At 44.5% G+C, this 26,180-nt stretch overlaps 1 protein-coding gene and 1 pseudogene across 9 annotated transcripts in view; both read left to right on the forward strand.

The window, feature by feature from the left end:
• Positions 1-26,180, forward strand: part of CELF1 (CUGBP Elav-like family member 1) — a 111,767-nt gene that overhangs the window by 51,092 nt on the left and 34,495 nt on the right. For 4 of the 9 annotated variants that reach the window (XM_062196143.1, XM_062196142.1, XM_062196141.1 and 1 more), the window contains exon 1: positions 17,418-17,560. The exons of 1 other annotated variant lie outside the window; for it this stretch is intronic. In XM_062196143.1, coding sequence (XP_062052127.1) covers positions 17,490-17,560 — 71 coding nt within the window. In that variant the 5' untranslated portion in view covers positions 17,418-17,489. Of the gene's footprint in view, positions 1-7,417; positions 7,458-16,137; positions 16,210-17,415; positions 17,561-26,180 lie in introns of those variants that run through there. 4 more of the 9 variants (XM_062196145.1, XM_062196146.1, XM_062196148.1 and 1 more) reach the window with 3 other exon arrangements.
• Positions 5,458-5,615, forward strand: LOC133765013 (U2 spliceosomal RNA; annotated as a pseudogene).

Below are 26,180 nucleotides of genomic sequence, written 5' to 3' on the forward strand. Positions count from 1 at the left end.
ATGGCCCAAGTCCCTGGACCCCTGCACCCATGTAGGAGACCCAGAAGAAGCTCCTTGCTCCTGGCTTTGGATCGGTGCAGCTCTGGCAGTTGCAGCCAATTGCGGAGTGAACCAGCAGACAGAAGACCTCTTTCTCTGCCTCTCCTCCTCTCTGCATAACTCTTAATTTCAAATAAATAAGTAAATCAGTCTTGTCCCTGCTGACGAAGACAAGTCAAAACCAAACCAGATACCGTACTAGACCCGTGGACTCTTCCACCATAGAGCTTCTTACTAGAGTAGGAGAGGATGCCCTGGAAATGATGAGACTAGAAAGAGCATTTATTATGGGCTTTCTGGTACCAGTTTATCCCCATGTTACAAATAAGCAAGAACAACTTACTAAAGCTTAGTTTCCCTAGAATCATTCAGTCTTAATTTCAGCTATTTCTGCTGAGTGTGTTTATACATTTTATCTACTACACTAGCCTTTGCAGTAGAGTCTGTCCACTTTTAGTAGTGATATGTATACCTAGGATCCTAAATTCGAATCTGGCAACTGTGCTTCCCTTGCTATGGAGTCCCAAGAGAAAATAGGTAGATACTGCTCTAAGCAAAAACTACTGGATTTTATCATATGTCTCTGGTGAAGTTTTACATCTGATGAACAGGGCTGTTCAGGAAAGCTCCCCAGTTGATTGTTTCATCTGATGAATGGGCTTTCTAGAGTATGGGGGCAGGTGAAATGGAATATTCCAAAACAAAAAAGAGCTCAGCCTTTTTTTTTTTTTTTTTTTTTTGGACAGGCAGAGTTAGAAAGAAAGAAAGGTCTTCCTTTTTCCATTGGTTCACCCCCAAAGTGGCCGCTGCGGCCATCATGTAGCGGCCGGCGCGCTGCGCTGATCCGAAGCCAGGAGCCAGGTGCTTCCTCCTGGTCTGCCATGCGGGTGCAGGGCCCAAGCACTTGGGCCATCCTCCACTGCACTCCCGGGCCACAGCAGAGAGCTGAGCCCAGCCTTCTTATTAAGCCATCCTTATAGTAGAGAAAAGAAGTCAAGAGTGTTGCAAGCAGATATAAAAGGCAGCAAAATATTTAGTACACTTTTCCCAAGTCATTTCTATTGCTTGTCCCTTACTTTGTCTAGTTAAAAGTTTGTATAGTGGCTTGATTGTATCTTGGGCATTGATTTGGTGCCTTTTGAGATGTATCAAGTACTTTTTGGGGGGTACAAGTGAGGAAATCTATACTTTGAGATGCAGATTAACTTGCTGGTAAGTCACACCATTACTGAGGAATAGTAGAACTTTTCACTACACGTAAGCATTTTCTTGACGGTCTCATAACAGTGGACTTACAAGATTGGTGGGCTGGCATTGTGGTGCAGTGGGTTAATCTGCAACTTGTGACTCTGGCATCCTAAATCAGAGCACCAGTTCAAGTCCCCATTAGTCTGCTTCTGATCCAGCTCCTTGCTAATGTGCCTGGTAAAGCAACGTAAGATGGTACAAGTGCCCTGTCGCCTAGCATGGGAGACCTAGATGGAATTCCTGGCTTCTGACTGTGGCCTGGCCCAGCCCCAGCTGTTAGGACCATTTGGGGAGGGAGCCAGGGGGTAGAAAGTATCTATCTCTCTCGCTCTTTCTCTGTCACCATGCTTTTCAAATAAATAAGTAGGGGCCAGTGCTGTGGCTTAGCAGGGTAAGCTACCATCTTTGATGCTGGCATCACATATAAATGCCAGTTTGCGTCCCAGGTGCTCAACTTCCTATTCAGCTCCCTGCTAATGTGCCTTGGAAAGCAATCGAAGATAGCTCAAGTCTTTGGGACCCTGCGCACATGTGGGAGACCTGTATAAAGTTCCTGGCTCCTGGCTTCAGCCTGGCCCAGCCTAGCTATTGCAGCCATTTAGGAAATGAACCAGTGGATGGAAGATCCATCTCTCCCTCCTCTCCCCTCTATAATTCTGCCTTTCAAATAAATAGAATACATCTTTAAATAAATAAGTAACTCTTTTTTAATAAGGTACCTAAAACAAGGCATGACATGTGGTAAATGCTTAAAAATGCTAGCCGTTATTTATTACCACTTTGCAAGTATCTGGACATGACTCCCTACCTTGAGTTGACAAGGATTTATGAGCTGTAAATACCATATTCCATCCATTTGAGGATGCACATTTATTACCACTGATAGCTTAAATTCATTGATTCTAAAGATAGAAAATCTGTTTAAAAAGCAGTTCATTTCAAACTGGATATAAAATCTGTGAATTATCTACTGTTTGGAATTATCTGCACTAGGTCAGTTTCCTAGAGGGCCTTAGGTAACCCTGAGGGCCAGGGGAGACAAATATTTGAGGCCTACTTGACTCTCCTCTGTTGTCAGCCTGACCAGTTTCACTTTCATGTTTAGGAGAAAAATACTTCTGCTTTCTTTTTTCAAAATTGGTCTATAGACTTTAGGAAGGAGGGGGGACATTTGAAAACCTTTATTCTGGATAGTTGCTGAATTCTTCATTAGCTGCCTGTTTTGTACCAAAAAGTTTTTTAAGGAATTATTGAGAGCATTTACTAATAATTATCAATAGGAGTGAGACTTGCTGAGGAGGCCAAGGTTGTGCATGGGCCCAGGACTTATGTAGGTCATTGAGCATCACTGTGCCACCAGCCCTTGTCTCTGGAACTTGTCCCAGTGCCTGCTATGTAAGAGCTGCTGATGGTGACTGTGAGTCAGTGGCCATCTTCCTGGGGAGGTCAGTGTTTTGTTATTTACTCAGAATACAAGCAGGGTAGGGCAGCAGCAAACTGGCTCATTACCTTACTTACTCTAAGGAAGGCATTAGGAGATCTAAGAGCTTTCATATCAGTCACGTACAATTTTTCTAAAAACAAATTATTTGAGAGCAACAGAGGGGGTGGGAAAGTCAGAAAGAGGACCTCTATTTGCTGGTTCACTCCTCAAATGGCCAATGGCTGCAGCATTGCAGGCTGGGCCAGGACAAACTCGGGAACCAGGAACACCATCCTGATCTTCCACATGGGAGGCAGACAGGGGCCCAAGTAGTTGGACCATCTTCTCCTGCCTTCCCAGGTGCATTAGCAGGGAGCTGAATTGGAAGCAGAGGGACTGCAGCTCTCTGATTGATACATGATGCCAGCTTCAGAAGTGGCAGCTCAACCTCCCTGTGCCACAGTGCCAGCCCAGTCAAGTACAGTTTCTAAAACTTCGTATGAGCCGGCGCCGTGGCTTAACAGGCTAATCCTCCGCCTTGTGGCGCCGGCACACCGAGTTCTAGTCCCGGTTGGGGCGCCGGATTCTATCCCGGTTGCCCCTCTTCCAGGCCAGCTCTCTGCTATGGCCCGGGAAGGCAGTGGAGGATGGCCCAAGTCCTTGGGCCCTGCACTCGCATGAGAGACCAGGAGAAGCACCTGGCTCCTGGCTTCGGATCAGCGAGATGCACCGGCCGCAGCGGCCATTGGAGGGTGAACCAACGGCAAAAAGGAAGACCTTTCTCTCTGTCTCTCTCTCTCTCACTATCCACTCTGCCTGTCAAAAAACAAACAAACAAACAAAAAACTTCGTATGAGGCTGTATGTTAAGCATCTTAACATTTATCACAAGGAGACAATACTGTTTGTTCCTCAGCTCTCCCTTGGCCCCTCTCCTACCTTTTTAGTGCTTCTTTTCCCACTTAGCTCTTTTGTTTTGTTTTGTTTTTGTTTTTTGGTAAAGATTATTTATTTGAAAGAGTTACAGAGAGAGAGAGAGAGAGAGAGAGAGAGAGAGATCTTCCGTCCAGTGGCTCACTTCCCAGATGTCCACAGTGGCTAGGAGCGTCTTTCGGGTCTTCCATGGTGGGTGGCAGGGGACCAGGCACTTGAGTCATCTTCTGCTTTCCCAGGCTCATTAGCAAGGTGTTGGATGGGAAGTGGAGCAGCTGGCTAGGCCACAACCATGCTGCCACCCACTCCCCTACTGTGGCTCTTTAACCCTTCTTTGGGACTGAGTACCTCCCTGTCTCTGTGTGGTGATAGGGAAAGGTGCAGATAATGCTAACAGAATCAGCCATCTGTGGAGCTCCAAGAAAGTAGCAGTTGGGACAGTCTCATAGAACTTGTGCCCCTTGGTTCTCCACAGAAATGAAACAAAAGATACAAAAAATTCAAACCTAAAGCTTTTAAATACCAACCAGCATTCCACAGAGTATTTCTGTTTTCTCACAGAGCAGGCAACAGAATGTAAGAAAAGCAAAACTGGGAAGACTGGTTTTAAAGAAAATGCTTTCTTGGGTGTTGGACTACTGACTGTCCTCCAGGTGACAAGGGTTAGTGTGGAGGAATATAGTGTTTTTCCTTTTGTGTGTGTGTTTGAGTTTTGGATGGCGTAAGAGTAAAATGACTAATACTTTGTGTGTGTGTGTGTGTGCGTGCGTGCACGCACGCACACGCCATGCTTTAAAGGAATCCCTTTTTTCTTTCTCTTGGCTAGCCAGTTAGAGTGTTCCTCACTCCACAAGGGCTGCTGTTTCTCAGGGACCTGTGAATGTGTCTCTTACCCTTTCATATACTGGCTTTCTTAACCCCAGTTCTTTTGCCCTCTCTGCCCTGAAGATTCTCTGACTGGCATGGGATCTGCGTCTGAACTCTCAGGATGGAATAAGTGACACCTGTAAAAACTACCCACATAACAGCAGTGTTTCTCACACTGTGTTGTTCCATGCAACATTTTGGGAAACATGAACACCAACTGGTAGAAATTTAACTTACTGGCCGGTGCCGCGTCTCACTAAGCTATCCTCTGCCTGTGGCGCTGTCACCCCAGGTTCTAGTCCCGGTTGGGGCGCCAGATCCTGTCCCGATTGCTCCTATTCCAGTCCAGCTCTCTGCTGTGGCCCGGGAGTGCAGTGGAGGATGGCCCAAGTGCTTGGGACCTGCACCCGCGTGGGAGACCAGGAAGAAGCACCTGGCTCCTGGCTTCAGATCGGCACAGCGCGCCGGCCATAGTGGTTATTTGGGAGGTGAACCAGTGGAAGGAAGACCTTTCTCTCTGTCTCTGTCTCTCTCTCTCTCTCTCTCTAATTCTGCCTTTCAAAAAAAAATAAAAGAAAGAAAGAAATTTAACTTATTTTCTATCCTTCAAGGTAACCACTGCTCCAGAGCCCTCTCAAGACATAGCATCTTAATAAATGTGGGCACCTCCTAGATGTTGATCACATTGTCCAAGAAAGCCCACGGCCTCTAGGGTTAGGCTTTCTTCATCAGCATCTACCCAGAGACCACATGCAGAGTATCTTCTTTAATGTCTGCATCCATAGAGTAGTCTTCATCATAAACGTTGATGATGCCACAGGATTGAAGTATTGGGAATTTAATAATGGAAGTCCCTTTTCTCTTAGTAACTTTTGATGATAGAGACTTGGTCCAGGTAAATGCTTTTAGAAGTTATGTTGTTAATATATACATTAAAATTATTGGAGTATCGCTTCTTGGCCTTTTGGCTAAGATCAAGTGTAGTATCTGTTCTTATCAGTTTAAAGTTATTGGAGGGGCCGGCGCCGTGGCACACTGGGTTAATCCTCCTCCTGTGGTGCGGGCATCTCATATGGGCGCCGGTTCTAGTCCTGGTTGCTCCTCTTCCAGTCCAGCTCTCTGCTATGGCCTGGGATAGCAGTAGAAGATGGCCCAAGTGCTTGGGCCCCTGCACCCAAATGGGAGACCAGGAAGAAACTGCGGCCATTTAGGGAGTGAACCAACGGAAGGAAGACCTGTCTCTGTCTGTCTCTCTGTCTGTAACTCTACCTGTCAAATAAATAAATAAAATCTTTTAAAAAAATAATAAAGTTATTGGAAGTATCACTGCTTCCTTATCAAAACTAGAAACTAGGTGCATATGAAAAACCAATCAAAATACTTGAGCATCTATTTTATGCAAGTTGAGAAGCAGCTTTGTCTTCAGAGAGGCTGGGTGGGATGGAGGGTCTCCTTACCTAGTTCTGGGTCTTGATTTTTCTGCCAGAATTCTACTTTCCAGTCTACAGGTAGGGTCAGACAAGTTCTCCTGGTAGGAGTAGTAACTGGAAATTTGTAGGAATTTGGGGAGCTTTATAGAATCAGTCTTTTTTTTTTTTTTTTTTTTTGACAGGCAGAGTGGACAGTGAGAGAGACAGAGAGAAAGGTCTTCTTTTGCCGTTGGTTCACACTCCAATGGTCGCCGCGGCCGGTGCGCTGGGGCTGGCGCACTGCGCAATCAAAGACAGGAGCCAGGTGCTTCTCCTGGTCTCCCTTGGGGTGCAGGGCCCAAAGACTTGGGCCAATCCTTCACTGCACTCCCGGGCCATAGCAGAGAGCTGGCCTGGAAGAGGGGCTACCGGGACAGAATCCGGCGCCCCGACCGGGTCTAGAACCCGGTGTGTCGGTGCCGCAAGGCACAGGATTAGCATAGTGAGCTGCGGTGCTGGCCATAGAATCAGTCTTTATTTGAAAAATTGTTCAGTGATGCTTAAAAATAATAAAACAAATTGGTTTTGTGGCTTAGCTCTTTGCTTTTATCTTCCCCATCCTCTGATTTTTTTCCCCCCTAAGTGGTTCATCACTGACCAAGGGCCTCCAACATGCATTTACAGAAGCAGGAACTTGGTTGCCTTTGAAGTTTCGTGCTCAGCACCTACCTTTCAGGATGGTTACTTTGGGGAAAAGCTGTGGCCTCTCCTTAGTTGCTAAAATAATTATACAGCCGTTAGCCTTTTGGTGGTCTCTTGTCCAAAGGCAGATGTTAAAAGTTATTGTGTTTTTGGGGCTGGCGCTGTGGCATGGTGGGTAAAGCTGCCGCCTGAGGTGCCAGCATCCCATATGGGCACTGGTTTGAGACTTCCAGTCCAGCTCTCTGCTATGGCCTGGGAAAGCAGTAGAAGATGGCCTAAATCCTTGGGCTCCTGCCACTCCTAGCTTCGGACCTGCACAGCTCCAGCCATTGCAGCTAATTGGGGAATGAACCATTGGATGGAAGACCTCTCTCTCTCTGCCTCTCCTTCTCTGTGTAACTCTGACTTTCAAATAAATAAATAAATCTTAAAAAATTTGTGTTGGTGACCTAGATGTGCTGAAATTCTGCCTCATAAATCCTGGTCATTGTTTGACTGTTTGTTGTAACACCTAGGGGGCAAGCCTCTTATTTAAGTCTTTTAGTGCTTTAGCAGTTCCCCATCTTTTCAGTTGTTGGTGTTTTAAAATTAACTTTGAGATAGTAAACATACTTTATCTTTAAGGCACTTAAAAAATGGGAGAGGGAGGAGTTTTTTTGTTTTGTTTTGTTTTTTGCTTTTTGTCTGCTGCCTTGGTGACTGAGGGGCTATTATTTGAAACAAAGCTGTGTATCTGCAGTTTTGAGAAGTAAAGGCATGGCCCACTTATTTTTTTTTTTTTTTCCCTTGGTTTTTAGAGTGAAGACATAGCCCAGAGAGGGAGGTGTAAAGCTACAGGTATGGGCTAACTGCTTGGATGGGTGTGCTTCGTGGCCATCTTTTTAACCTTCTTGCATGAGACCTGCTGTGCAGATATGAAAAAGTTGCTTTCAGAAAGGTGATGACTTCTCTTCTACATTGTTTGGTATAGTTTGCAAAATGTCTATCCTTAGGAAGCTAGAAATGTTTTCTTACTCTTTTCCTCTTCTTTCTTCTTAGCTATTTCCCAGAGTAGGCTTACTTCCTGGTAGAGCTAACTCTGTTTGGAGTGGGGAGAATGGAGAGGGGAGAGAAGGAGCATTTTGGGGTGGAAGTATTCTGTTAGACACTACCCCATTAACTTTCTCTGCCTTATTCCATCTCATACATGAAACTCCTACTAGACTAGAACAGATTGAGGATGAAACTTAGTGGGTTAGCCTCTTGAACTAGAATTTTTTTGGAAAGATTTTATTTATTTATTTATTTATTTGAGAGGTAGAGTTAGAGGGAGAGACAGAGAGAAAGGTCTTCCTTCCGTTGGTTCACTCCCCCAAATGGCCGCATCAGCTGGAGCTGCGCCAATCCAAAGCCAGGAGCCAGGTGCTTCTTCCCGGTTCCCCATGTGGGAGGAGGGGCCCAAGCACTTGGACCATCCTTCACTGCTTTCCCAGGCCATACCAGAGAGCTGGATCAGAAGAGGAACATCTGGGAGTAGAACCGGTGCCCACATGGGATGCCGGCATACTGTGCCACGGCGCCAGCCCCCAGAATTTTTCAACATACTGATTTTTAAAATCAGCACCGGAACTTAAAGTGTAAGCTTATAGTATATTGTTTACTGAGAATCACACTTATGCTCCACAGCTAGTTTGGGATCTGAAAATTGGACTTGATGTGCAGATAGTCACAATTTAACAGGGTTTTTGTTAGGTCAGGGTTAGTCACAGAAGCTCCAGTAGAATTGTTAAGCTTGTACTTTTGCTGAGAACACTAATCACAAAAGAGTTTCTGCTAGTCGTTTGTACTGATTAGGGGAAGAGATAGTAGTGGTAAGTATAGGGGAGGAGTCGTTTTCCTTCCTTTGGCCTTGTCATATCCTTTCAGTATACTATAGTAACTTTACAGGCAAAGCAACTTACTACTACTCATGACAAATTATTAAACTTTATTTCACACAGTGATTTTAGATTTTAAATAGAAGTGTTTAAGGAATATTTCTATTCTTTTTTTATTTTTTATTTTTTGCTTTTTAATTTTTTTATTTTAAATTATGCTTTTATTTTTTTTAACTTTTATTTAATGAATATAAATTTCCAAAGTACAGCTTATGGATTACAAGGCTTCCCCCCCCAACTTCCCTCCCACCCACAACCCTCCCCTTTCCCGCTCCCTCTCCCCTTCCATTCACATCAAGATTCATTTTCAATTCTCTTTATATACAGAAGATCAGTTTAGTATATATTAAGTAAAGATTTCAACAGTTTGCCCCCACATAGCAACACAAAGTGAAAAAATACTGTTGGAGTACTAGTTATAGCATTAAATAACAGTGTACAGCACATTAAAGACAGAGATCCTACATGATATTTTTAAAAAATTGATTAATTTTCTATGCAATTTCCAATTTAACACCAGGTTGTTTTTTTTTTTTTCCTCATTTTCAATTATCTTTCTTTTATTTTTTTATTTTTTATTTTTTTTTTGAGAGGCAGAGTGGATAGTGAGAGAGAGAGACAGAGAGAAAGGTCTTCCTTTTTGCCGTTGGTTCACCCTCCAATGGCCGCTGCGGCCGGCGCATCGCGCTGATCCAAAGCCAAGAGCCAGGTGCTTCTCCTGGTCTCCCATGCGGGTGCAGGGCCCAAGTACTTGGGCCATCCTCCACTGCACTCCCTGGCCACAGCAGAGAGCTGGCCTGGAAGAGGGGCAACCGGGATAGAATCTGGCGCCCCAACCGGGACTAGAACCCGGTGTGCCGGCGCCGCAAGGCGGAGGATTAGCCTGTTAAGCTACGGCGCCGGCCTCATTTTCAATTATCTTTATATACAGAAGATCGATTCAGTATATACTAAGTAAAGATTTCATCAGTTTGCACCCACACAGAAACACAAAGTGTAAAAATACTATTTTAGTATTAGTTACAGCATCACTTCACATTGAACAACACATTAAGGACAGATCCCACATGAGACATAAGTACACAGTGACTCCTGTTGCTGACTTAACAATTTGACACTCTTGTTTATGGCGTCAGTAATCTCCCTAGGCTCTAGTCATGAGTTGCCAAGGCTATGGAAGCCTTTAGGGTTCGTCGACTTTGATCTTATTCCGACAGGGTCATAGTCAAAGTGGAAGTTCTCCCTTCAGAGAAAGGTACCTCCTTCTTTGATGGCCCCGTTCTTTCCACTGGGATCTCACTCGCAGAGAGCTTTCATTTAGGTCTTCTTTCTCTTTTTCTCTTTCTCTTTCTCTTTCTCTTTCTCTTTCTCTTTTTCTTTTTCTTTTTCTTTTTCTTTTTCCAGAGTGTCTTGGCTTTCCATGCCTAAAATACTCTCATGGGCTCTTCAGCCAGATCCGAATGCCTTAAGGGCTGATTCTGAGATGTACAATTTGGGACATGCTCAATCAGACTTGCCCCAAGTGGTGGAGTTAGAAACGTGCCAGGGGATTCCAGTACAATCCCATCAAGGTGACATGTACCAATGCCATCTCACTAGTCCAAGTGATCAATTTCAGTTCACAGTTGATCACTCTGATAGGTCTAAGAGTCAAAGGGATCACACAGACAAGACTAGTGTCTGCTAATACTAACTGATAGAATCAAAAACAGAAAAAACGATCCAACATGGGAAGCGGGATACACAGCAGACTCATAGAATGGCAGATGTCCTGAATAGCACTCTGGCCTCAAAGCAGCCCTTAAGGCATTCTTTCTTTCTTGTAAACCCTCCATGACCCACAGTTTGTTATTTTTTTTTAAAGGATTTATTTATTTGAAAGGGAGAGTTACAAGAGGCAGAGGCAGGGAGATCTTTCATCCCCAAATGGCCATAACTGCTACAGCTGAGCTGATCCAAAGCTGGAGCCAGGAGCTTCTTCTGGGTCTCCCACGTGGGTACAGGGGCCCAAGCATTTGGGCCATTTTCCACTGCTTTCCTGGGCACCATTAACAGAGAGCTGGATCAGAAGTGGAGCAGCCAGGACTCGAACTAGTGCCCATATGGGATGCCGGCACTGCAGGTGGTGGCTTTACCTACTATGCCACAGCGCCAATCCTGGTAATTTTTTTAAACATTTATTTATTTATGTATTTATTTGAAAGTTACACAGAGATAGAGAGAAGTCTTCCATCCGCTGGTTCACTCCCCAGATGGCCGCAATGGCCAGAGTGAAGCCAGGAGCCTAGAGCTTCTTCCAGGTCTCCCACATGGGTGCAGGGGTCCAAGTACTTGGGCCATCTTGTACTGCTTTTCCAGGCCTTCGCAGAGAGCTGGGTTGGAAGTGGAGTAGCCAGGACTCGAACTGGTGCCCATATGGGATGCTGGCACTACAGGCGGTGGCTTTTCCCACTACACCACAGCGCCAGCCCCAGTGGTAATTTTTTTAAAAATCTTTTTTTTTTTTTTTTGACAGGCAGAGTGGACAGTGAGAGAGAGACAGAGAGAAAGGTCTTCCTTTTGCCGTTGGTTCACCCTCCAATGGCCGCCGCACTGATCCGATGGCAGGAGCCAGGTGCTTATCCTTGTCTCCCATGGGGTGCAGGGCCCAAGCACTTGGGCCATCCTCCATTGCACTCCCTGGCCACAGTAGAGAGCTGGCCTGGAAGAGGGGCAACCGGGACAGAATCCGGCGCCCCGACCGGGACTAGAACCCGCTGTGCCGGCGCCGCAAGGCAGAGGATTAGCCTAGTGAGCCGCGGTGCCGGCTCAGTGGTAATTTTTTAAAATCAATTAATTACTTTGAAAGGCAGAGAGACAGAAGATTATCCATCACTGGTTCACTCCCCAAGGCCCACAACAGCTAGGGCAATGTCAAGCCAATGTCTGGAGCTGGGAACTCAATCCAGGTCTTCCACTTGTGTGACAGGGACTCAACTATTAGAGCCATCACAAGCTTCTCCCAGGGTGCATTAGCAGGAAGCTAGAATTGAAAGTTGAGCTGGTACTCAAACAGGCACTACAGTATAAGGTACAGGCATCCCACATAGCATGTTAACCACTTTGCCAAATGCTTGCCCCAGTTCAGAAATTTTTACATTTTTTTTTTTACATTCCTTTTTTTTTAGACCTATTTTTTATTTATTTGAAAGGCAGAGTTGGAGAGGAGGAGAGACAAACAGATTTTCCTTCTGCTGGTACTTTCCCCATATGGCTACAGCCTGGGGCCAGGCCAGGCTGAAGTGAGCCACGAGCTTCATCTGGGTCTCCCATGTGAGTGCAGGAGCCCAAGTACTTTGGCCATCTTCCTCTGCTTTCACAAGCGCATTAACAGGGAGCTGGATCAGAAGTGGAGCATCGGGTCTCTAACCAGTGTCCAAATGGGGTGCTAACATCACAAGTAGACTTAACCTGCTATGCCACACTGCTGGCCCCCTGTCCAGATTTTTATTGGTACCCTACAAAGGTTTTTAGTTTTAAGTTATTCTGAACTGTCACATTATTGCAACAACCAGAAACTTCCACAAAGTAGGATGCCACAGAGATAGTTGCCAATTTGGGTCAGCATATTTTTTTTAAAGGTTTATTTCTTTATTTGAATGTCAGAGTTACACAGAGAAGGAGAAGCAGAGAGAGAGGGGAGAGAGGTCTTCTATCCACTGGTTCATTCCCCAATTGGCCACAACAACTGGAGCTGCGCCAATCTGGAGCCAGGAGCTTCTTCCCACACGGAAGTTTCCCACACGGGTGCAGAGTCCCAAGGACTTGGGCCATCTTCTACTGTTTTCCCAGGCCATAGCACAAAGCTAGGTTGGAAGTGGAGTAGCTGGGACTCGAACCAGTGCTCAAATGGGATGCTGGCACTGTGGGCAGCGGCTTTACCTGCTTTACCACAACACCAGCATGTTTTTATTTATTTATTTATTTTATTTATTTGAAAGAGTTTTAGAGAGAGTTTTAGAGAGAGATAGAGCCAGAGAGAGAGAGGTCTTCCATTCCGCTGGTTCACTCCCCAAATAACTGCACTGGCCAGATTGAACTGATCCAAAGCCAGGAGCCAGGAGCTTCCTCCTGGTCTCCCATGTGGGTACAGGGGCCCAAGGAGTTGGGCCATCTACTGTTTTCCCAGGGCATAACAGAGAGCTGGATCGGAAGAGGAACAGCCAAGACTTGAACTGGCACCCATATGGGATGTCAGTGCTGCAGGTTGGGGCTTTAACATGCTGTGCCACAGCGCCCACCCTGGGCCAGCATATTTTACATATAAAAGGTACTGATTTAGTAGCTCTAGCAGACCTACTAATTGTACCAGTATTTGAGGTACTGAGTTTTAGAAGTGAAATTCAAATCCATAAAAGTATTCAATTATTCTGGTTGGTTATTTTCAAGTGGTGTCAGTTGCTTGCTTACTTTTTTTTTTTTTTTTAAAGATTTATTTTCATCTATTTGAAAAATAGAGTTACAGAGAGAGGTAGAGACAGAGAGAGGTCTTCCATCCGCTGGTTCACTCCCCAGATGGCTGCAACGGCCAGAGCTGCACCGATCCGAAGCCAGGAGCCAGGAGCTTCTTCTGGGTCTCCCACATGGGTGTGGGGCACAAGGACTTGGGCCATCCTCCACTGCTTTCCCAGGCCATAGCAGAGAGCTGGATTGGAAGAGGAGCATCCAGAACTGAAACCGGCGCCCGTTTGGGATGCCGGCGCTTCAGGCTAGGGTTTTAACCCACTGTGCCACAGCGCCAGCCCCAGCTGCTTACTTTTCTATACTCCTCCTGACATGTAAGTGCCAGCAGCTAGGAGGGGAACATACCCAGTGGCTTAACAGTCTGGGGTTATAACTTTTCCCTAGATTTTGTACTTTAGTTTTCTCTAGCAGATTAATAGTGATTTTTAACTACGTAGATTCACCTTTTCAATTTAGTAGTTGTCTATAATCTCTACACTAATATAACCAGCCTTCATATTATTGCCATTTCAAATACTCCGATTATTGGGGTGGAAATATGAAATCTGCTCACCTGTTGCTGAGCGCCTGGTTGCATCAGTCAAGATAGATGTTTGCACATGCCACCTAGGCTTTTGCTCTCTCACCCTTTTGGCAGAACAAATGCTGTGATTTCTAGTGATTATCTCTTCTAATCTAGTTTTTCAACATTTTCTTGTTAACTTTATTCTATTCCTATTTTCTGAATGCATGGTGTGTGCTATTTTCTTGAATGTTTCCCTTGTGTATATTGATTAATGAGTTAAAACATTTTATTTATGGCACTGGGATTATGGCTCAGTGGGTTAAGTCACTGCTTGCAGCACTGGCATTCCATATTGGAGGGCTGAATTCACCTTCCTGCTAATGTGCCTGGGAAGGCAGTGGAAGATGGCCCAAATCTTTGGGCCCCTCTACGCAGATGAGAGACCGAATGGAGTTCCAGGTTCCTGCCTTCAACCTGGCCCAGCCCTGACCATTGTGGCCATTTGGGGAGTGGACTACAGGTGGAACTTTGATCTCCACATATCCCCTCATCACTCGCCTTTCAAATAAGTAAATAAATCTTAAATTTTGTTTGTTTTATTTGAATATCAGAAATACAAACATGTATGAGATAGATCACTCATATTCTAGTTCATTCCCCAAATGCCTGCAATAGCCAGGACTGGGCTAGACAGAAGCCAGGAAGTCCATCCAGTACTCCCATGTTGGTGACAGGGACCCAGCTACTTGAGCCATCAGCACTGCCTCTCCGGGTGCACATTAGCCTGAAGCTGTAATCAAAATTAGAGCCTACAACCACCCCCATTTGGATTCTTAATATTTTAGCAAGCTGATTGCCCTACCCTCCCATAATTAGACTTTGAATTGTTGCCCTTGAACAAGTAGAGTATATTTAAGGCAAAGAAAACTGAGACAGATAAGACAACCAGGGAAAGAAGAGGAAACCATGTAAGTAAGTTCAGAGTGGAGAGAAGGGGTGGTGAAGAGACTGAAGGAAAGTTAGGGCCTTGGTTATAACCACTTCTGCCATCATTGCTTTTATTTCTAATGTATCCTTTGTGGAAAAAGCCTAGAAAATGTATAGAAATTTAACTTACAGGTATTTTTCTGTGGATAACTTTTTTTTTAAAAAAAGATTTTATTTAGCAGAGAGAGGGAAAGACAGAGAGAAAGGTCTTCCATCCGCTGGTTCACTCCTCAAGTGGCTGCAGCAGCCAGAGCTGGGCTGATCTGAAGCCAGGAGCTAGGAGCCAGATGCTTCCTCTGAGTCTCCCACATGGGTGCAGGGGCCCAAGCACTTGGGCCCAACCAGCACCCATATGGCATGCCGGCACCGTAGGTGGAGGCTTAGACTACTACGCCACAGCGCTTGCCCCAGATAACTGACTTTTAATTCTGCATTTTTGTATTCCCATAATTGTTTTTATTGTCACAACTTTATAGCCGTTTTCTAAAATAGGGTGACTTGTGACTAATTTCTGTGCTTCCCCCCCCCCCCCCAAGATTTATTTTATTTATTTGAAAGAGTTAGGGAGAGACAGAGATCTTCCATCTGTTGGTTCACTCCCTAAATGGCTACAATGGCCATGGCTGGGCCAGGCCAAAGTCAGGGGCCATGCACTTGGGCCATCCTCCACTGCTTTCCCAGGCGTATTAACAGGGAGCTGCATTAGGAGTGGAATAGCCAGGACTTGAACTGGCACCCCCATATGGGATGTCAGCATCACAGATGGCAGCTGAACCAGCTATGCCATGGCACCGGCCTCTTTGTGCTTGCTTTTCCCACAAGCATGCTGAATTTAATTATTCTAACTCTAATGACCTGCCTAAAGAGAAGCATCCTTCTTCATATAATAACATTTCCATCTTGTTAGTTTGAAAGCAGTGTTGCTTTGTAGATTGTAAAAATGGATTTTAATAGCTTTGTAAACACTGCTAGTAAATATGCTTATGTTATTTTAAGTGAATAATAAAAACATGACAGTACCAGTAGGATTCCTTGAAATTTGTTGATTCTTTTTCAAAGGAATTCTTAAGCTTAAAAAGTCTAATTTGGTTGTTGACTCAGTTATTTCTTGGTCCAGGTAGCTTTCTATAGGAAGAGACCTGTTATCAGCTCCAGCATACCTAGGAGAAAGTAGGACAAACCTAACTAGTAACCTAACCAGTCCCTGCTAAGGTTACTCTTTCCTGCCTGACAGTCAGGGGTGGTTGAATTGTGTACTGTGTGTCAGTGGCACAGTCTTCTTTCACTTAGCTTGTGTTTTCTTTATCATAGCTACTATAATAGGATGGAAGAGAGCTCCTGCTACTTTTACTTCCAAAGTAGTGGGTCAGCAAGCCAGCGTCTCCAACAAAACAGAAAAAGTAGTTAGCTGCTATTAACAATTTATTATGTCTGGATGTTGGACAGAAAATAGTTTCTACATTCCTGGGTCAGGTGCATGCAGATGTCAGCCAGTGTTACACAGAGTAGAACTTTTAAGCCTTACCATCACTTATTGCCTATGGGTTTTTAGTTTTATTTTTTCAAGTAACTATGTTCAGGAGTTCATTCATTTACTTCTTTACAGGCTGAACATAACTTCTTTTTTTCAAAGTTCCCTGTGTTGTGAACTGAGCTTGGGTGAAGTGAAATCTTTGAGGTAAGGCAACCCTAATGGTGAAAATGGAAAGAAAGCCTATGAAATTTGGTGAGCCTTCAGAGATAAAGTTTTAGAGTCATTGCCTAAATATTGAAATGTCACCATTTGCTGTTTGGAGGGATGTGGAGCTAAATTGAGAACAGGAGCACACATCTGCCTTGACTACTAAGTATATCCGTTTCTACTGCTCACCCATAATAGCATCTTTATGTGTGAATTTATATCACAACAATTTAGAGGAGGAGGGAGAGAATGAGGAGACTTAGTCTGCATTCTTCTGTCCTTCCCTTACATGTTGGAGTGTTTGTCCCTGGTAGGCTGCAGTGCTTTTTCACTGTTATCACTGTGGTGGCTTTGTTTGTGTGTTTGTTTGTTTTGTTTCTTTACAAAGGTCATCAGAGAACTGAAAAGACTAAGTTATTTCCTGGTTATACGATCAAGAAAGAAGCTGAATGTTGCTATTTCATTTTATTTTCTTCTGTAAATTAAGATTCAGAGTTAGGGAAGAGATTTTGCCTGTGCCACCAGTGAACATTACTGAAGCAAGGACTTTTAAAGTTCTTCACCCTAATGAGGAACTAGGAGATAGCATACTCTGCCCTCAGCACAGCAGGAAAGGTAGTCGTATGTGAGCAGTGTTTCTGGTGGCCAGTGGTTACCCTGCTTGCCTCTGACCCGCTCCTGGTGATCTTACTGCTCCTCCTACGTGACTGTCGTCAAGTTACTTGGGACCCCAAGCACTGTGCTCATTTGCCATCTTTGGCACATGGACACTAAGTTTAAAACCAAGCCCAATAGCCCAATTCTTCTTTGCAAACATGAGGTGAGCTGTTTTTGCTTAGGTAGTTTCAGGCTTTGGGAGACCTCAAAAACCGATTTGCATGGAGGAGTTTGGAGGATGTGAAACAAGTTTGTGTTTCTTCTGCTCTGTTGGCCACTGCTATCTTCATGGATCTGACACTCTATTTATCTGACAGTGCACTTAGTACTGCTTCGCCAGGGAAAATCACACAAAACAAGCCTGGCGCATCAGCACTTTCATTGTGTGCTGGGCTGAGCCTCCCTTCACATGGTCACATCCCCATTTTAATCCAATACTCCCTTTGCCTGCCCCTTCCCCAGTCCTGCCTCTTTCTGTGGCACTTACTGCTGGTTTCCCTGAGCTCCTGTTTCCACTTTGTGTTTTTTGTGGGGCCCAGGAAGCTAAAGCTGAGTGTATTTGTGGATCAGACAAGTGCAGCAAGTTAATATCATTGGCCTCTGAAGGGGAAAGTGAGGTGATGGCTGCGTTTAAGTTGGATTTCCTTCCAGAAATGATGGTGGATCATTGCTCTTTGAGTTCCAGTCCTGTGTAAGTATTTTTGTTGTCTAATTTTTATCATAAGCAGAGAAACTGGGATTTTTGTTTGTTTGTTGTCTGATGAAACTGCTCCCTTTCCTTAGAAGAGAAAAAAAAATTGGATAAGGAAGCTAAACTCTGAATTCTCTCATGCTATTTTCTACTGTAGTCTAATTCTGTCTTATTACTGCTGAATTTCTTGAGGCTGTACCTAGGTTCTTTGCATAAAGGTGGACTTGATATATGACCAGCAACATCAGCTACAGTATTGGCTCCAGTCCCTTCAAGCTGTAGCGTTTTCTCATATGGTGGTTTGCAAGGTTATTTTCTAAACTGTAGCTTTATTGCTATTGGTTGGGTGTATAATTTCAGATAATCTTTTAGGAAGGAAGTGGTTTGTTTTGATTTTTAATTGCCAAATTCTTGAACTTAGAGAAGAGACCAAATAGGGTGTATTTAGTACTGTCTACAACATTCTGTATTGATATGCAAGTTATAATCTTGGAGCTTGTTTTTTTTCCCCCCTTTCTAATTGAAGATGCAGCTCAGCACATGATTTTAGGAATATCAGCTTGTCTGCTGCCTTCCAAAAAAAAAAAGAAAGAAAGAAAGAAAGAAAACTAGAACAATCTTGATTGACGATATTCTGAAATAAATTGAATTATGGGAATGAGAAACTTTGTTCATTTGCACTGCTATGCAAGAACTGCATGATACACAACCAAAGTGCTAGTTTGGCCCTGAGTTGTAGCTGCAAGGAACCTGAATTCTGGACTTTGTAGGGAAGGGACCCATTATAGCTCCTGATTTCAGTTGTTTTAACTAGGCTTCAAAGTATCTTGTAAACTCAGGTAAATGAGCCTTAAGTTACTCAAAGCTAAGAATATGAAATGTTAGACTATCCCCTAGATAACAGGTGTGTGTTCAAGCCTTTGGTTAGATCTCAGTCTACCCTGGGATTAGGTGTGACAGGTGTGGGTATGCAGATACTTTGTAGAATAGTTTTCGGGGAGGAGGCTCCATGTTAGCACACTTGCTCTGTTGAAATTTATCCTATGAGGGAGGTTGTATTATTTTAGTAGTATGTAACAGGTAAAATGATAATAATAAAAAATATCATCATGAAGACTTTTCTTTTTTTCTTCTTTTTGACAGGCAGAGTTAGACAGTGAGAGAGAGACAGAGAGAAAGGTCTTCCTTTTTCCGTTGGTTCACCCCCCAAATGGCCGCTACGGCTGGCGCACTGCGCCGATCTGAAGCTTCTTCCTGGTCTCCCATGCGGGTGCAGGGCCCAAGGACCTGGGCCATCCTCCACTGCACTCCCGGGCCATAGCAGAGAGCTGGACTGGAAGAGGAGCAACCGGGACAGGATCCGGCGCTCCAACTGGAACTAGAACCCGGGGTGCCGGTGCCACAGGTGGAGGATTAGCCTAGTGAGCCATAGCGCCAGCTGACTTAAATTGTCTTTTATTATAACGCTGTCTTTGTGTTTTGCCACTGCCAGTTTTTATTTTTTTAGACACAGCATTTTTTTAAGCCGCTTTTTTCATGTTAAAGACATGAAAGGTTCGAGTAATTCAATGTTTCATGTAGTCTAGACCACAGATCACTGCATTAAAGTTACCTGGAACTTAAAAATCTTACTATTCTTATACTAGAGTAGGTCCCAAGGTTCTGTATTTTAATAAGTAGTGTAGTTTAATGAGTAGTGTAGTGTAGAGACCTGTGTAGTTTTCAGCACACTAAACTTCTGAACCAGTGTTAATCAGCGAGTGGAATGTCGTATCATTTTTTCCAAGTGTACTTGTATTTATTTTAGTGGTCAGTTTTCACCAAAGCTTTGTAAAGCCAACTGGGTATCAGCTATTGTCCCTGTTTTACAGATGAGAAACATAGTTGAGAGAGCTGTAACTGACTAGCCTAAGGAGAGCTGTTGTCAGCTTTGGACCTGGAATGCAAGTTTAATGATACCCTCCATTTCTGCTCCCCAGACCAGCTGTCTCAGCGTCAGTGAGCAGTTACCCATCTACTTTTCCCATTCTCGAAGCTCCCCAGATCCATTCCCATAGGCATCGTACACCAAAGATCCAGATCCAGAAAGGAGCTTGGAAGAAGAAAATTCTTTTTTTTTTGAACAGGCAGAGTTAGACAGAGAGAAAGGTCTTCCTTCTGTTGGTTCACCCCACAAATGGCTGCTACGGCCGGCACGCTGTGCCGATCCAAAGCCAGGAGCCAGGTGCTTCCTCCTGGGCACTTGGGCCATCCTCCACTGCCTTCCCGGGCCACGGCAGAGAGCTGGACTGGAAGAGGGGCAACTGGGACAGAATCCTGTGCCCCAACCAGGACTAGAACCCGGGGTGCCAGTGCTGCAGGCGGAGGAGGATTAGCCTAGTGAGCCACGGCACCGGCCTAGAAAGTTCTTAAGAATGGTCTTGTCAGTTCTTTTTGGATTTTGGTACCCTTCACTTCAGTGGGAGAGGGTAAATCAGTGATTTTCTGGATGCAGTGGTTTTGCCTGGGGATGTCATCTAACAATGTACTTTATTTCAAAATTTCTTTATAACAGTGATGAAGTGGTAGAGGAAGTCTGGAGAGGCCAGGACATCTGGGTCCTACTTTCTATTCTTAGTGTTATCAGTGTCCTTGATTCTCAGATCACTCTTAACCCATTACACCATGGATCTGATACTGTTTATTTGTTAAGCTCCCACTAATTCCCCTTAATTTGCTTGCACCCTAGGATATGGGTGTTTTCCAAGGGTTGTGTCTCATCTCTTTGCCTTTAGCTCTCATATTGTTTAATGGGAGACTGATGTGATTCTCAGATCTCTGTACTTTTACCCCAAATGTCTCCTGAGTTCTCTGACTTTATTCTAAAAATAGCTTATTGGGCACCCCCACATAAAGGCATCTCCATAAACAACATTGCTCTAGAACCCAAGAGTTAATAATTTTATCTTCTTCCTCACCTTAGTGTTCAAGTGAACTCCAAGTATTAATGGAGCCTGACCCAGAATTTCTTAGCGTTGCCCAAGACTGTGCCCTAATATTAGGAGCTACTTAATGTAAGAACCTCTTCATCTCCACATTTCCCATACATTATTTCATCAAAATTTTTGCCAGGCTTTTTTTTTTTTTTTTTTTAATTTCCTTGACAGATTGAGTTAGACAGTGAGAGAGAGAGAGACGGAGAGAAAGGTCTTCTTTCCGTTGACTCACCCACCAAATGACTGCTACTGCCGGCACTGTGCCGATCCGAAGCCAGGAGCCAGGTGCTTCCTCCTGGTCTCCCATGCGGGTGCAGGGGCCCAAGCACTTGGGCCATCCACCACTGCCCTCCTGGGCCACAGTAGAGAGCTGGACCGGAAGAGGAGCAACCAGGACTAGAACCCGGCGCCCATATGGGATTCTGGCACTGTAGGCCGTGACTTTACCTGCTATGCCACAGTACCGGCTCTGTCAGGTATTTTTTAAAAGATAAATCTGGGACAAGTGTTGTGATACAGCAGTTAGAATGACTTTGGGACACCCACATCCCGTATCGGAATGCCTGGGTTGAGCCACAGCTCCTCCACTTCCTATCCAGTTTTCTGCTAATGGGCACCCTGAGAGGCAGCAGGTGATAGCTAAAGAACTTGGGTCCCTGCCACCCACATGGGAAGACCTGGATTGAATTCTCAGCTTCTGGCTTCTGTGTGACCTAGCTCTAGCAGTTTAGGATATTTGGGGAGTGAACCAGCCAATGGAATCTCTTTCTCTTGCCTTTCGATTAAATGAAAAAAAAAAAAAAATGAATTTTTTAATGGCAAATACGATCATTCTTTTTTGAAATCTTGGAATAAATTTAACCATGTCAGTATAACAGGGAGAACTATACCTATGTTTCTCTAATCTATTTTTTTTTTAATATTTATTTATTTATTTGAAAGTCAGAGTTACACAGAGAAAGAAGGAGAGGAAGAGAGAAAAAAAAATCTTTTTAAAAAAGATTTATTTATTTATTTATTTGAAAGGCAGAGTTAGAGGCAGAGGCAGAGAAAGAGGTCTTCCATCCACTGGTTCACTCTCCAATCGGCTGCAATGGCCAGGACCGTGCCGATACGAAGGTAGGAGCCAGGAGCTTCTCAGAGTCTCCTATGCGGGTGCAGGGGCCAAGGACCTGGGTCATCTTCTACCACTTTCCCAGGCCATAGCAGAGAGCTGGATCAGAAGTGGAACAGCCGGGACTCAAACCAGCATCCATATGGTATGCCACCACCACAAGTGGCAGCCCCACCCACCATGCCACAGCGCGGACCCCTCTCTAATCTATTTGTTTATTCTTACAGCTTTTCTTTTTTTTCTTTCTTCTAATATTCTTTGTTCTTCCCCCAACCTTTTCTTCTCTTTTCTACTGTCACCTCACCCGCCTCTCCCCTCTTGTCAGTCCTAACCATTCCATCAGCATGGATTTCATTCTTCCTTGCCACATAATGCTTTTTTTTTCCCCTTAAGATTTATTTATTTATTTGAAAGACAGAGAGGTACAGGGAGGCGGGGGTAGGGGGTCTCCCATCTGCTGGTTTACTCCCTAGATGTCTGTAATGGCCGGAGCTGTGCCAATCCGAAGCCAGGAGTCAGGAGCTTATCATGGGTCTCCCACATGGGTGCAGGGGTCCAAGCACTTGGGCCATCTTCTACTGCTTTCCCAGGCCATAGCAGAGAGCTGGATCAGAAGTGGAACAGCTGGGACTCGAACCATTGTCCATATGGAATGCTGCCACTAAATGCTGGCACTGCAAGTGGCAGCATTACCCACTGTGCTACAGCACTGGCCCCAATCACGTAGCACTTTTTCCAGTCCTTGTCCAGCTTAAATCTCTCACCCTACGGATAACATAAAGCCTCATCAGCCGCTTCTTTTACACAACTTTCATACGTCTCTTAAAGGATTTATCCAGGATTATGGTTCTGTCCTTCTACTCATTCAGTGCCATCGCCTTCAGGGCAGGAATTGCTCTGTCTTTTTTAGAGCCTTTTGGTGTGTGGAATCTGGCACCATAACAGGAGCTTGGGAAATACAGTTGAATGAATAGTATGCCCTTTGAGGGATTTTGTAATTAAACATGATTGCAGAAGTTAAGGACACCAAACACTTTCTCCATACCTCAGGGAAGAAAACTGAAAACCTTCAAAAGCAGATGGTTAGCTGTTCTGTTGTTGAATGGTGATGTTAAATCCTTTACTGATAGCTTTTTCTAGTAATGAACACCTAAGTGATAGAAAAATCTTCCTTTATCCAAATGAAAATGACTTCCTTGGATCATAGATACATTCTATGTTATCCTCACTAGAGAGTAGCTGGTAATTAGCCTGGCCAGTGGTGCTGAGCCCTTTAATTCTGATGCACTTGTGTTCCAGTTTTCCCACAGCACAGTATGTGAGCCACATGAGGGTGGGTGGAGGCTGGAGTTCGGAATGTGACAGTATTTATGCCTACTGGGGAGGTAGAGGGACTGGTAAGTATGTAATTTTTCTGTTTGTATAATGAACAAAACAACAGGTGATAAGGGAAGAGAATGAAAAATGAATAATAAAAAGGTTTCTGAAATGGTTTTTAAACAAGTACGATGCTCCTGCTTGCCACCTTGTTGGTCTTCAAGGAATACACTCTAGCGTATAGGAAAGGGTTTTCTTTTTAAATTTATTTCTTCATATAAAGGGAAGAGATTTTATATATTTCATATGTATGAAACAATTTTCTTAAGGATATGTGTGAACTGGAATATAATGTAATTAGGAGCTTTGAAGCCAAAATACTTGGAAATTCCATCTTTCTGGTTCCAGGATATGTAACTCTGCTCACTCTGCATGAGCTTACTCTCTCCTGCTCTTCACCTTATAACTTCCTTGCAGTGTGGCTTAGCATTGCCACTGTCCTTCCAACCTGCCCTCTGATTTCCCCCTCATCAGGATATAATTCACATACCATAAAATTTACACTTTTAAATGGCACAATTAGTGTTTTTTTTTTATTGCATTCACAAATGTTTATCCATTACCTCAACTAATTCCCAAACATTTGCATCATTCCAGAAAAGAAGCCCTGTACCCATTAGTGACAATTCTTCCCTCACCCTCATTCTTAGGCAACCACTACATTTCTGTCTGTAGGTTCACCTGTTCTGCACGTCATAAAAATAGAATCATACAACATGTGACCTTCTGTGACTGACTTTCATTTAGCATAATATTTTCAGAGTTCATCTGTGTTGTACCATAATTCACTGTCTCTTGCCGTAGCCCTTTCACCTGTCCATATAACTCACACTCTCTCTGGTTATAACTTTTCTACTCTGACTTCACTAGCTACCTCTTTCTGCTAATCAGTATAAGAGTCGATAGACCAGTGCTGTCCAGTAGAAATATGTGACGACAGTGTTCTCTGTCTCCACTGCCCAGTGCAGCACCTGCTAACCACATGTGGCTAGTGCAACTGAAGAACTGAGTTTTTAAAATCAAATGGAAGGCTGGCGCCGTGGCTTAACAGGCTAGTCCTCCGCTTTGTGGCACCGGCACACCGGGTTCTAGTCCTGGTCAGGGCGCCAGATTCTATCCCGGTTGCCCCTCTTCCAGGCCAGCTCTCTGCTGTGGCCCGGGAGTGCAGTGGAGGATGGCCCAAGCAAGTCCTTGGGCCCTGCACCCGCATGGGAGACCAGGAGAAGCACCTGGCTCCTGGCTTCGGATCAGCGCGATGAGCCGGCCGCAGCGGCCATTGGGGGGTGAACCAGCGGCAAAAAGGAAGACCTTTCTCTCTCTCTCATTATCCACTCTGCCTGTCCAAAAAAAAAAAAAAAAAAAAAAAATCAAATGGAAATGACCATGTGTGGTAGATGTATTGTTCGGTGCAGTTGCAGGGGAGCCTGGCTGGCCAGGCTCTCCCTCTTTTTTAAACATAGGCTGCTGCAGGTGATAAGTTTTTGTCCAGCCAATGGATCCACTTGCCATTGGGTTAAGACTCATTCTGGGACCAATGAATGAGGGGAAAAGGATAGAGCATTTGTACTGACCCTGATTGGAGAGGGAAACAATAGGAGAAAGAAGAGAGTTGCAATCTGAAGAGATGTATGCTTTGAACATAAAGCCCTTTGTTCTCCCCTTCCCTGTCCTTCCTCCCCATTGAATCTTTATTCTATTTTCCTATGGCATATTTCATCAGGAATCAAGGTGGACAAGGTAGCTCTGGTCCTAATTTTTCATACTTGGTCATTCTTAATGATTTGCCTCTTAAAGTAGTTGCTGTTATTATTGCTTCTGCTGCCAAAAGTAGAAACATAATTTAACAGGTTGGTGTCCTACCTTCCCCTTGAACACGTGTCTGCTTCTCCTCTCCCTCCTTCCCTCACTGCTGTAGGCCCTGATTTTCCTTTCTTCCTTCCTGCTCCCAGGTCAGGGCTAGCAGTATGCCCACAGAAGGTAAGGATTTTCGTAGACTTGCCGCTTAGGAATGATAGGGACACTATAGATACTTCTCCAGAGGGCTACTGAATTCACTGGTTTTTGAGTGGTTATAATAAATATGCACAATTCAGGCGCTGGCATTCAACAGATCAGTGAAGACACCATAGTGCTTTCTGCAAAGTTTGGGTTTGAGTTCTGGCTCTGCTTCCAATTCGAGTTTCCTGCTAATGTACCCTGGGAGACAGCAGGTAATAGGTCAGGTGGTTGGATCCCTGCCACCCACTGGTTCTGGGCACCTGGCTATTGCTGGCATTTGGGGAGTGAACCAGCAAATGAGAGATCCTCCCTCACCTCATTTATGATCATTACTCCTGAGGAGTACTTCATTGAGTGGGGAGGTAAGGCACAAATTTGAGAATGTGTTTAATGATACATAGAGAAAATGGATGACTATAGGGTCTTTGGCATATTATGCTGGAGTCACGTCCTCAGGTGGCTTTTTTTGTTTTTTCAATATACTGCTTTTATTTGAAAGGGAGAGACCGACATTTCTGTCTTGAACCATCATCTGCTGCCTCCCTTTAGCAGGAAGCTGAAATTGAGAGCAGAGCCAAGCATTCCAGTAATGGGATGTGGACTTCAGAGACAGGCATCTGAACTGGTGCAGCAGTTAAATGCAGCCCTGCCCCAGTAACTTTTTTTGTAGTGGTCCCCCCCCCCCCCCCTTTTTTTAAGAATTTATTTATTTGAGAGGAGAATTACAGAGAGAAGGAGATCTTTCATCCACTGGGTCACTCCCCAAGTGGCCTCAATGGCCGGAGCTGGGCTGATCTGAAGCCAGGAGCTTCTAGATCTCCCACATGGGTACAGGAGCCCAAGCACTTGGGCCATCTTCCTCTGCTTTCCCAAGCAGGGAGCTTGGGTTGTTTTTTCCAAGCAGGGAGCTGGGTTGGAAGTGGAACAGCTGGGACATGAACTGGCACCCATATGGAATGCTGGCACCGCAGGTGGAGGCTTAACCTACTATGCCACAGTGCACTGGCCCCCAGTGGTTACTTTTGACCTTCAGTGTAACATGTATACTAGAAATATATAAGATGGAAAATGAAAGAGCATTCATTGTTGCTTATCTCTTCAGACAGAGTAGTAGGTGAGAAAGCATTTGTGCCTGCTTATTACATAGACCTAAGAA

Source organism: Lepus europaeus, chromosome 7, assembly GCF_033115175.1.
Source record: "Lepus europaeus isolate LE1 chromosome 7, mLepTim1.pri, whole genome shotgun sequence".
NCBI lineage: Eukaryota > Metazoa > Chordata > Mammalia > Lagomorpha > Leporidae > Lepus > Lepus europaeus.